Consider the following 12,795-nt stretch of genomic DNA (forward strand, 5'->3'; position numbering starts at 1 on the left):
CTCTCAGTTTTGTCTTTGGTTGATGGTAACTTGGCATTTCATCTCTCCCATTTTTAACTAAGTGTCTTTGTTCCCAAAAGTATGGGTAATCTTGCAGACATCTGCCTTGCTTGCCAGTATACTGAATGGTGAATTCAGCACAACGCTGGTTCTAGGGTGCATTAGTGTGTCCCAGCGTGCTGTTTTCAGAGCTTGCATCAGTAACAGGAGTGGGAAAGGTCCTAACAGAAGAGACCCACAAGTTGCTGATGTTGCTCTGCTAGCCAGTTGCCCAAGAGTTTCTTTCCAGATGCATATTTTTTACGGAGAACAGAGCAGTTCATCAGATCTTCCACAGTGGATTTAGTTTCTGTGTGTTGCTGTACTTTAGCATTATCATTCCCAAAATTTTAGCTTATGGTTTCAAATAATAATGACTTACTAAGTTGACAGTTTTTATTTAAAAAAAATCAAATAGGTTTTATGGGTTTGTTTTTTATTTAAAAGCACCATAACAATATTAGCATAAATACACCATAACAATTTTATTACAAAAGTGTAGTGTTATTGGTAAATTTCGCAACAGTGTTTCAAAGTTTGAATTTTTGTTTATTTGCTGTGACATAACAGGTGAGATCAGAAAAGAAATGCTAGAAGATGTACAAAATAAACTAATGAACCTTATGAACAGCACAGAAGGAAAAGTGGACAAGTAAGTCTTTAATGAAAGATTCGCTATAAGTTTTTGGGTTTTATTCCTCTCAGTGTACAGACATGTTACTAATACAGTTGCAAGAGTAGTGCAGAACTGGACTTCTGTATGTGATCTTAAAATTATACTGTCATTATTTTGACATTTTTTAATTGCTTGGTGATTGTAAATAGTCATTTGCTCTCCTGAATCAAGATCTTAGAATAAGCATTTTCCCTGGTACAGTAGTACATCAAAGCTTGTTCATGTACCGTTTGGTCTCGCCTCACTGCCTACAGTATTGCTGAATACTGTCCAAGTTCACACGTACTGTATAAGAAATGTGATAACTTGTGGGAGGAGGAAGTGGGTGAGGTACCTTTTTAGTTCTTTGTATTTGATTTGTTTATTTGGATTATTGCAAATTAAGCAAGAGAATGGAGAATAAATGCATCAATATTATGGTATCAGCTGTTACATGACAGGAGATTGTATAACAGGCTTCCTTTGTTCTGCAGGCTCCTGATGAGAAATCTCTTTATTGGACACTTTCATACTCCAAAAAATAAACGTCTTGAAGTGTTAAGGTTAATGGGAAGTATCTTGGGAATAAAAAAGGAAGAACTCGATCAGGTAGTGCTTTGCAGAAAACTGCAAAGCTTCCTTATTTCTTTGCAGTATCCTTACCTGAAAATAGAATTACTTGCTGCTAAACTAAATATGACTATCCCTGCACTTCTTGGGGGGGAAAGTATTTTTTTTGTTTTCTTATCTCATGCTTTTTACGTGGGACATGCTGATATTAATGGAATCTTTTGAGTAGATCTCATTTTGATGAGGAATGCTAATGCAGAAAGGAAGAGGTTTAACTTTGTGCTGGTATGTACAATAGCTGTAATATATCAGTTACAGAAAATTAAGCCAGTTATATATGTACCAGTAGTTATTGTGAAGAATGTGGGGCTTATAATTTTAAATAAAGATCAGGGTTTTTATACTGCTAGTCTTTGGGAGGCAGAGAATATAGTTTTTACAGTAATTTTAGTTTTTATGTATCTGTAGGATTCTCACATAGTGTTATTGAATAAATATAACAAGCTGCACTTCTTACCTACTGGTTTTTTTTTTTTGTTTCCTAACTTTTTTTTTTTTAAAAATACTTTTCTAGTTATTATCTGAAGAGCAAAGAGGAGTTACAAGATGGGTGACTGGCTGGCTTGGTGGAGGAGCTGGGTCAAAGAGTGTTCCCAGTACACCTTTGAGGCCAACTCAGCAGAACATTTTTAATAGTGTAAGAATTAATTGTGCATTCTTTTTGACTGGAAAAATGAGGCAGTTGCATATTAATGCTGATGTTTGGTCCATGAGTGTATTGAGCTTAATTTACTGATGCTACTGTATCTTGCATTATTTGTTTGTTTTGTGCAACTGCTTTGGCAAAAGGTTTTTTCCTGAACCAAGTAAATATGTAGACATTGGAAATCTTTACAATACTAAGTCTTGGGCTAATGGAGAAAACAATTACTCTTCCACTGGTTCCTAGGATCACTGACTTCTTACAGTATGGACTTTATCTTGGAAACTCAACAGTGCTGGAAGCTAAATACGTGTTGAGTCTGGAATTCTGCAATACTCAACAGTATAGAAGACCATGACATTGTATTTTGATGACTGTGTTCCCATATGTCCTTTAAATTTAATTTGAAAAGCTTTTTCAGCTGCTGCAGCTAGTGCCTCTTACTTACAGCATATAAAGTTGATATTTTAAGTTTTCAAATACAGTAAAGCAACAGATCTCATAGCATAATCCATGGGAGCATTTAATGAAACTTTCCATTTTGCAGACCAATAAATAATGCACTCAAAGATTGAGCACTGTGGGATTAGGGTTTTTGGATTAATTTTGGTTTTTTGCTCAATCGAGCTAGGAATGTTGAGAATTGATTCCCATAAATCATCTTGAAGTGTAGGGATTGGTTTTTTCCCTCTAAAATAATGCAGGCATGTAAGCTGCCAGAGGACTGTGGTCTGATTAACTATAGATATAAAAGAGGAAAATTAGTGCTTTTGTACATATAGTACAGGCTTTACTAAGCAAAATTTTATCTTGTGATGCTACTGACACCTTAATCATTCCATGCTTCCTTTATTCAAGAGTCTCTGTGAAATAAAGCATGCAGTGGGCTTTAAGAGAAATGTTTGGACTTAATGTGTTTCTGAATAAGTGACTGGTTGAGCAAAGAAAATGGAAATACTGTGATGTCAGTAGCAGTGTGGATTTCTTGAAACAATTGACTTAAATCAATAATGGAACCATGGTGGAAATATATATGTTACTTTTAGAGTTTATCAGTTTTACATAAATGCCACTTAGACATCAACAAACTGTGTATTTTGAAAATAAATTTCATTGTCACTCACTAAGGATTGCTTAGTACTAAGTACCAGTACAAAATCATTTGGAGGTTGTTGACACCTTTTTAGTTTATGAATGTATGTATTTTTGACTTAGTGCTTTTCACCAGAGCATCAGTGAAATATAGTAACCAGTAGCTTCTTGCAGTCTTTTTCAGAATTGTTCGTGAAGTTCCTTGAAACTGAATCTCGCCCAGGCCTTCCCCCACCCAAGCTCTCTGTTCATGATATGAAACCTTTAGGAGCAGCAGGAACTGGTAAAACTAACAGTACTCCATCCAAGAGTCAAATGCAAGGTAACATTGGAATCTTTTCACGGAATTTAAATAACTAAAGGTAGAATTTTCAAGGGGATTTTAATGATTCTGTGCTTCCTCCCTTGTGAAATATGGATTTCATTTATTCTCCCACAACCATTTCCTACTTTCTCTTTTTTTTTTTTTCAATTCTTTTCCCATCTCTCCTTCCCACTGCTTCTATAACCCGCTTGCTAAAATCTCAATACAGAAAATTAGAGGGACCAAATTGTCTTTGATATAAAAAGGCTTTAACAGCACCTGTCAGAGCCAAACAGATGCTGTGCAGACAACTTCGTATGGTGTGTCAGTGAACCCACTCCTGATTTCCAGCATCCCTGTTTGATCAGCTTTGTGTTGAAGTGAGTGAAGAATGCAAGTAATACAACCTTGTAGTGTCTCTTTTATGTAGAACCTGGTTGTTCAGAGAGGACCGAAATAAAATCAGTTAAGTGTATGGCCTGGTATGAAAACTCTGTAAGCTGTGCAAGAGTGTTGACTTTGAGTTTCCTAAGGCAGAGAACACTTAAGGTTATATTATGCATGCTAATGCACTTCTGTGTAAGTAGTTTAAGATCCCCATCTTCAGTTTAACTAGTCCACTTTGTAGTTAATTGTTTTACATGCATTTAAGACTTCACCTTAATATAGGCCTGCTGACTTGCAGAAGCTTGTTTTGTTTGAAACTTTCGACTGTAAACTCGAATAAAAAAAAAAAAACAACAAACACCAAAACCCTATATATATATATATATATATATATACAGATAGAGATGCTAAAAAATCCTCTTTCAAGTCACCTAAAGTAGTTGGATGTTACAAAGTGTAAATGTCTACTCCAAAATACCAGTTTATCTTTGAAAGCTGTAGTTATTTATTCAAATAAACCTAAATTAAGTTTGATTTTTTTTATTCTTTTTTTATTGTAGCATAGCAGTAATATAATAGGTGAACTATCTGTTTTACGTGGCAAAACAAAAATTTCCTTGTGTAGAACCACTAAATTGTGACTCACTGTCTATGATGTTTGTGGATAGGGGTTTTCTTGGGGCTGACCCTGAGTAAGCTGTGCCAGTACACCATGTGGTGGGAAACCTACCTGTGCACTGTATTGTAGTGCATGTGCAGAGACCCTGTGCCTTTACATAGTGTTGGAGCCAGTGTGACAGATACTTCATGTCTGACATTGCGTGTGAGAAATGAACTGCAAAGGGTGTTCATGTTGCCTGGCAGAGATATGTAGATTTTTTTTTATTTTTTTTTTGGTAGCCTGAGCTGTTTTGGAATTTCAGTGGTGGACTCAGCAGTGCTGGGTTAACAGCTGGACTTGATCTTAAGGGTCTTGTCCAACCTAAACAATTCTATGGTTCTGTGAGAGAAGACGAGGAGATTGAAAGTCTTTGAGAGTGTCTACAGTCCACAGCAAGGAGATTTTCAAGGACTGTCAAGTGATAGGCAGTTTTAGAACTTTCTGTGAACAAATGCTGTAAAATTGGGTAGATTCTAACAAAGAACTTTCATTGTTATTTTAGGTTTTTTGTTGTTTTTTACATTCCAGATTCTGCAGTCTCGGCAGTGGGCAGAAGACCAGATGCAAATCCATTTTTAGCACCTCGATCTGCAGCCGTGCCTCTCATAACACCAGCTAGTAGTTCTGGGCATCTGCTTATGAAACCTATTTCTGATGCATTGCCTACTTTTACACCACTGCCAGTGTCCCCTGATGCCAGTGCTGGTGCTGTATTAAAGGACCTTCTAAAACAATAGATGATCTTGTATCAGTATGATGATAGTAGCACTTTAAGGAAAACGAGAACACTATGCTGTATATAATTTATCACAATGAGGCCTTCTGTAAAAAGTCATGTACTTGATTGCAATTGTACCTTGCTTTTCTTTTAATTGCAAATTTGTCAGTGCTTGGAAATTCTAATGGTGGTATGAATAACTGCCTTCTGTATAGTAGGCATTCATTTTGGGCATGGGTTAAATACTTAACTGAGAAAAATCTGTCTTGTTGCTAGATTGTCACAAGAGAGAAGGATTTTTAGACCTTTGTTGTATCGAGTTGTTTCAGTTATGCATAGACAGCATTAACCCTTTGCTGTTGAGATCTGTTTTACCATTGAAACAATCCGCCATTGGCAGTGGGCGTTCAAGAACCAGAATTGAAAACAAAAAAATGTGTAAAACACCTCCTCCAGCAAAAATTGATCTGAGGTGCTCAATTAATGGCACAAACTTCAAAGAATAAGATGGTGAGCATGTGGGGGTTGATCACTGAGCAGCTGCAGTCTTCCCACACGTGATTTATGGTATTTACTTAATGTACATTAGGACACATATCTCGTATTTACAGGTCTGATTGCATTTGGGGGCAATTCGAGGCACATCAGCGTCTTTGCACAATGATTTGATATATCCCCCCAGACTAATAGCTGTTTTCAGCAGTCAAACCCATCAGCACCAAGGAGTTAACTGTGGAAGTGAGGGCTTTGTGAGATACGCATGCGATGAGGAGTGGGTGATTTAGCAAAAGATAGTTCACATATGTAAAGTCACTGTACTCCAATGGTCCAAAGTGTATATATGAGAGACTTTTTATGTCACAAGACTTTGTAGATCCCAGTATAGGCTTAAAGCTTGAACACATGTATAGAATTAAAAGGGAAGAAGATGCTTGCTTATCTCAAATGTGTAAATAGGTCTTTGTAAGACCAAGGCCAAAGGCAATTATTCTGTAAATTTTGCTGTGATAACTTGTACACTTTGTTTGGTAGGTGAAGAGTGAAGTTACATACTAACAGATAAAAGTCACCTTCCTAGTGAATCTGAGATAAAACATCTTCAGTTTAAAATGTGTAATTTCTAAATCTTTTATATGCCATTCCTTGTTAGTCAGTGTTAAGATAACTGTTGTGGAAGTTCTATATTAGAACTGTCAACCTTCTTCATTTTCATTAAGATCTTGGGGTAAATTGTTGTAAAAGTTATATTTAAATAAAACTAATTACTGAAACTTGTACAGAATCAACAAAATGCAAGAAATCTTTGGATTTATTTATATAGAGGTCAAATAGTGAATTCCTTTTGTTGCCTTGAAACCTGGCAAAGTTTTTTTTTAATTATTGTATTTAAGAGCTGTTTGAGTCCTTTTCTCTGGTAGAGTAATGTTTCATGGAAGACTTGTGCAGATTTTTAAGTGGATTGACCATATTGGATTTTGATTTTTAAATTTTTTACTCCATTATGGACAGTTTGGCAGTTTGATTTCCAAAATGGTAGCAGCCACACATTTACCAAAGTAAATTCTGCATTATGTAATAAATGTAATGAGAATTTAAAATTACCTTGGCTGAGAGCATTTCAATTGGGTCCTTGAAATGTACATCTTCGTTTGAACTGGGCTGGCTTAGGTACCTTTTTTCCTGTAGCAATTTTAAAAGTGAAATCAGATGGCTTCTGTGCAATCTCTCTTGTTCTTGTAGTCATGTCTGTTTAATAATACATAGCTGCTTCACAACAAAATTGCCTTTTGGTGAGCCAAAGCAGAAGGAAATGTTTAGTTTTTAAAAATTATGTGACTTACATGTTATAAATTAGAAGTGGAGTCATGCTGCTCACTATTCTCTGAATATACTATCTAAGCAGTTCTTTTTTTGCTCAGTTTTTTTTTCTTATAACTGCAGAGAGCCTAATGTGTACACATTTCTCTTTCAGGAAGCTTTATAAATGCCAATAAAGAAAACATAGTAATACCGTTTGTTTCTGCATGCTGTAAATCCCTTCCATTTATACAATAAGCTGTGAGTTCTGAGAGGGAAATCTAATGCCAAGCAAAGTACAGAAGAACTTCAGAATTCCTCATAAGCTTCTTCAGGGAGAAGAAAATCCTCTACAGGAGATGCACAAGAGGGTTCAGTCCTTAAGTCCTAGGAGGTGAGGTCTGTTGAACTGTGGAGGAAATCCCCAGGGCTGAGAGGTTTCTGTTCTAAGGCTTATTCTGCAGTTACATTGGTGGAGTTTGTTGCTTTGTTAGAAATGACCTGGGCTCTGTGTTCTAGGCAATACTTCTTTCTTAGAATGTTTCACAGACCATTATAAACCTTCAAGCTTTGTTTTTATTGAAAGATTAGTGGATATATTTTTTCCTCTGATTTTTCTTTTGTGCTTACTTTGTGCTTGATAACTGTTCCGTATATATTTGCTTTACCGGTTTCCCACATGTACATATGTGACTCATATAGTCTGTCCTGTTAATTGTGTGGGCCTTTCACATAGCAGCACAAGGAAAACATTATCTGGAATTTATGAGAAAGGTGCAGTAATTGAAGATTTTTGTTGTTCTCTTTCCTGTTGCTTTCGCAAGGGGAAAAAAAGTGTCTGGTCCTCCTAGTTTTGGTCTAACAAGCTGTCAGTTATCTTTAGTGGTAAGGTAAGAGAATTCTAGTGCAGGGATTCATTTTGCAAACTTTATATAAGGGAGGAAAATGAGGGTTAGGATTTTCTGTTCTTCTCTTTAGACTTCCTTATTTTCTGCTGTTCTTTGCTTATCCTGCATCCTGTGCAAAGAGAAGGAAGTAACTGGTTGGTCTAATTGTTAATGTAGAAGAATGCACAGTGTGTGGTTTGGCGGTTTATGGTTTTTCATTTTGTTTTTAATTAAACTCTGCTGCATTAAACCAGTTAGTCACAGTGATATAATGTGATATATTATAGTGACCAGTGGACAAATAACGCTTTTTTACCTAATGTCACTCTCCAGCCTGCATTTTATTATTGTTTCTTATTTTTATTCTTGAGCCATTTTCCATAAAGAGTTAATAGTAAGGCAGGTGACTTGTACTATGCATAGGAGTGACTGATGGCTAAGTGGAAGAGACAGAATGGAAGATACTTGCCTTGTAAGTATTTCACAGTATCACATACATCATGAAAGCTTTTCAGTTAATTAATATCTTCTTACTTATGGTTTTGATGGTTTTATTGCCACATTATCATATGAAAGTTCAAGAATAATTTTCTCAACTCAAAACACAAGGCTGCAGCTGCAGCTTCAAAAATAGAAGCTGTGACTTGAGCTTATCCTTATCTAAGGTCATGGAGAAAGAATCCTTCACATCCTTGCATTTTGATTTCTACTGGCCATTTTCTGAAGTGACTGACAGACTTTGGATCATACTGCACAGAGCTAGTCTTCCTCAAGCCATCAATCTGCTATCAAATTAGGACTATGAACATCTTGCCCTTAGAATTATGTCATCATCATCATGGCTGGGCTTTGCGAACAAAGATTTGGGAAGGGCTCTATCCATGTTTGTTACAGGCACACTGGTGGCTTATGAGGCCAATACAAGATAGACATATCCGATTGCAAAAGGCACAGCAGAAAGACTCCTTAGGTGGTAAGAATTATGTAGAAATGAAGGGGTTTTTTTTATTTTTTTTCCTATGATCCTAAAACCTGTACAATCTTGGATTGTGGTTCTAATGCCCAGGCAGCTGGAATATATCCAGGAAGGAAGCTTGTGTGTACACAGAAGTCTTCAGTCTTCTGTGTTCAGCTTCTAGTTCAGTGTATTTTCATGGAATCAGAATGGTTTAAGTTGGAAGAGACCTTAAAGGTCATCTTGTTCCAACCCCCCTGCCATGGGCAGGGAAACCTCCTACCAGACCAGGGTGCTCAAAGTCCTATCCAACCCAGCCTTGAATACTTCCAGGGATGGGGCAGCCACAGCTTCTCTGGGCAGTCTGTTCCGATGTCTCACTACCCTCACAGTCAAGAATTTCTTTCTAATATCTAACCTAACCCTACCCTGTTTTAGTTTAGAGCCATTACCCCTTGTCCTATCACTGTGACATCCAGTTTTGCTTTGGCAAGACCCAGCTGATCTTGGGGCTTTCAGTCTCTGCTCTGAAGGAACATATGTGGAATATATTCCCAAATTGTCTTGGGTGGTTTTGTGGTTCATTGGCAAGTACATGCAGAATCAGTGAATACAGAGGAATGGACATGTTTCACTAAGACATGAAAACGACTCAAACTGTCAAGTGGGACAGCACACAGGAGTGAAACCCGGCTATAATGTTCATACAGGGCATGTATTTGAGTAGATCAATCATGTGTGTATTTTAGAGACTGTATGGTTATTGTGTGAGTTAAACTTCAACCTAATCTGCTGAAACAGAGATGGTGCTCACTTCCTGCAAGTGAGGGAGAAGATGAAATGTATTTGCCAGCATTCACACTCCTTTACTGAACTCTAACTAAAACGTGCATCTGACAGCAGAAAATTTGAAGGGTTTTTTGTCCCAAAAAAGGGGATGTTCTTTGCCACCAAGTCTAGAAAATGTCTTTCTAAATGTACTTTGCCATTTGTGAGAATCCTGACAAAATAAAAAATTCCTAAAATTATTTAGTGTGTGCAAGGTCAGGATTGTCTTCCTATAACAGCAGTAATAAAAGTAAATAAATAAAATACTGTGTGTCTTGCATCAAAAGCTCCTCAGCTTTGCTTTTGTCAGTACGTTTACCCCTGCTGAAGTGCGTGAGACAGGCTGTGGTCTTCTGCTTATCCCAGAGAAATACATCTACATACTCAATATTCACTTGTTAACAACCCTGACTATGCCTCAGGCTCTGAGAAGACCATTCTTATTACTGAGGAGGCAGTGCTGCAGTTTAGTCTTGGTGCTTCATATGGCTGCTGATATTGTCAGCAGCAGAGAGTTTCGCATGTGTACCAGGTGGGAATTGTATTAAAGAATGACTGAAAGAAATTGTATGCAGTGTTTGACAGGGAACGCACCAGAAATCATATTTCACCATAGCTCAATTTCAAGTTTTTAATACTTGAAATTAACCATTTGTTTTAATGAGGGAACCATTTAAAAAATAACAATCTGTGGGAAAACTGGAAAAATATATGAGTTATGGTGAACTATATTAGAGATTTTTGGCAATGACTGACAGAATTCAGAAGCCCTGTCACATGTGGCATTGCAGCTGACAGATCAATGGTATCAAGGAAACAAACTACTTATACCTATTTTTTGTGTTTGTTAACAAAGTGAGTGAGTCTGACCGACAGCCTAGAATGCTATTCTGTCTCCCTTAGTGCAGAGGAAGCCAAACTTCTCAGAGAGCTGCCTGGATACTGTTCAAATACCAGCCGGTATCATGAAGGTAAAGGTAATCCTGGCAGTACTGTGTGGTTAACCTAAGGTTTTCATTTTCAACATTAGATGCTGCCTGCATTGCCCCCCAGTGAATTTCCAGGTGGTCATACAAGGTGGATTGAACTGCAGCATGACCAGGTTACAGATTTGAGATATCTAGGAACTATTAATTTCATATAATTTATGGAATAGTAACTAGTACCCAGCACTGTAGTACAGCTACTTAATATCTAATGTTTGTTGATGGAATGGTCCAAGGGATTAGAAAAAGGAAGCATGTAACACACTCCAAGTGGTGCATATTTTGTCCTGTGGCAGCTTTCTATGAAGGCTGCTCTATCAGGCGGGCAAAGTCAGATAGTTGATTTTGAGCTAGTAAAAGCAGACCAGTGGTAGCTCCTGACTCCCTGCAATGGGAAATGCTGTTAAACACAACCCTCTGAGAACAGAAAGTGAAGAGTTATAATTCTTCAAATCCAAATTGTTGTAAATGAGGGAGCAGGGAACTAAGGACATGCTAAGTTTTAAAAAATTTGACCTTTAGAGGCTGCCTAGAGAGTCAGAAGCCCATTTTAACTTCATCAGAGGCAGCTGGATTTATAGAACTACATAAAGGTACCCTGATTTACACAACTTATATACCTTGAATCCATGAGGTTCCTAAACATTAAGTGTAGTGTTATCAGTAAAAATATATTTAACCTAAGCAACAAAGTGCCAACTGGATGTAAATAGAGCAATAGTAAGAGGTAGTAGCAGTTTTGAACAAATCAGAGGAGTTGGATAAGAATTAGCTCCTAAGTGGGAGCAAGTATAGTGCAAACGTTACTTCGCAGAGTCAATTAGGTTGGAAAAGACCTCTGAGATCATCAAGTCCAACTTGACCATGGCACTAAGTGCTACATCCAGTCATTTCTTGAACAGCTCCAGGGATGGTGGCTCTACCACCTCCCTGGGCAGTCCATTCCAATGTTTAACAACCCGTTATGTGAAGAAATTCCTCCTGATGTCCAACCTAAACCTCCTCTGGCACAGACTGAGGCCATTTCCTGTTGTCCTGTTCCTAGCTGCCTGGGAGAAGAGGCCAACACCCACTTGCCTACAACCTCCTTTCAGGGAGTTGTAGAGAGTGATGAGGTCACTTTCTCAGAATAAGTAAAGACCATGAGAGTGATCCCAAGCAGTGTTGGTTGCAGGTGTCCAGGAAACTGCGGAGGAAGGGAAAAAAGGGATTCAGATTTCAGCTTGTCATGGGGGAAGCCAACCACGTGAAATGTTGGTTGCACAATTAATCTTTATCTTAAAGTGTTTTCCCATCTTCTGCAGCAGTTTTCTCTATTGCTATAAAGTATTAAAATACTTGAGCAATGCTTTTGTTTGTAGTAAAAGGGTGTTTTCAGAATTACAAGCAAATCACCAAGTTGATTTCTGGTTCATCTATAGGTTTTGGTTTACAGGCTGTGCCATGGCTCCAACACTAAATTGTAGCAGGAGGAAAAATATAGTAAAGAAAGTGGCTTGAATGGTAGACTGGAGCACTGAAAAATAGTCATCAAAACTGAAACTTTTTCTGGAAGTAGAATTGGAAAATATTTAGACTGCACATTGCTCTGTGCTCAAGTAGTGGGTGCCAATAAAAATGAAGGCAAACAGAAGACTGCCTTATTTTTGACAATAGGAGCAGGAACAGATGTGTTTAACAGTTTTCAGCTAACTTAGAGGAGGCTTATTATGAAACTACAAAAATTTGAGGAGTACGGGATTCTAAAGAAAATGAATGAGTCATAACTAGGCTTGCCAGATCTGTCTGGACCCAAATGTAGACTGAATAGCACATTGTCTGCAGAGTGCTCAGGAGGAAGGACCTGCGGAGTGCCACTGCAGGCAAAGGTCTTGCAGGTGGTACCTCTGCCCCTCCTGGACTCTGGACAGAACAGTGACTGTGGTGTGCTTCCCAGAACCTGCCAAGTAGGCAGGGCTGGGGATTCAGTGAACCTGCTGCGTTCTGGATGTGATGGTACTGGTACTTTAATAGTCAGATGCTTTGCGGGCAAGCTGAAGTCTGCACTGCCCTGGCCAAATGTGACTAGGCAGTCTAGTTCGTGAAAGAAAAGATTTTCATTTGAAACTAAAGTGGAATAGGGAAACATCAGAAATCATTGCAATTGATCAAAACCGGAAGGGCCAACCCTCCAGTTGTGGAGCTATGAAGGAAACTGGTGAGAGGCCAAACTG

The 12,795-nt window shown here is 37.9% G+C and overlaps 1 protein-coding gene across 1 annotated transcript in view; it reads left to right on the forward strand.

Moving 5' to 3' along the window:
• The window catches only part of TRIP11 (thyroid hormone receptor interactor 11), a 31,248-nt gene extending 24,319 nt beyond the window's left edge, over positions 1–6,929 (forward strand). Inside the window, exons 16-20 of the mRNA XM_017813797.1 lie at positions 610–691; positions 1,189–1,303; positions 1,839–1,961; positions 3,234–3,381; positions 4,940–6,929. Of these exons, the coding sequence (XP_017669286.1) occupies positions 610–691; positions 1,189–1,303; positions 1,839–1,961; positions 3,234–3,381; positions 4,940–5,148 (677 nt within the window). The 3' untranslated portion in view covers positions 5,149–6,929. The remainder of the gene's footprint in view (positions 1–609; positions 692–1,188; positions 1,304–1,838; positions 1,962–3,233; positions 3,382–4,939) is intronic.
• The last annotated feature ends 5,866 nt before the right edge of the window (positions 6,930–12,795 follow it).

Source organism: Lepidothrix coronata, unplaced genomic scaffold, assembly GCF_001604755.1.
Source record: "Lepidothrix coronata isolate B3197 unplaced genomic scaffold, Lepidothrix_coronata-1.0 Scaffold43, whole genome shotgun sequence".
Lineage (NCBI taxonomy): Eukaryota > Metazoa > Chordata > Aves > Passeriformes > Pipridae > Lepidothrix > Lepidothrix coronata.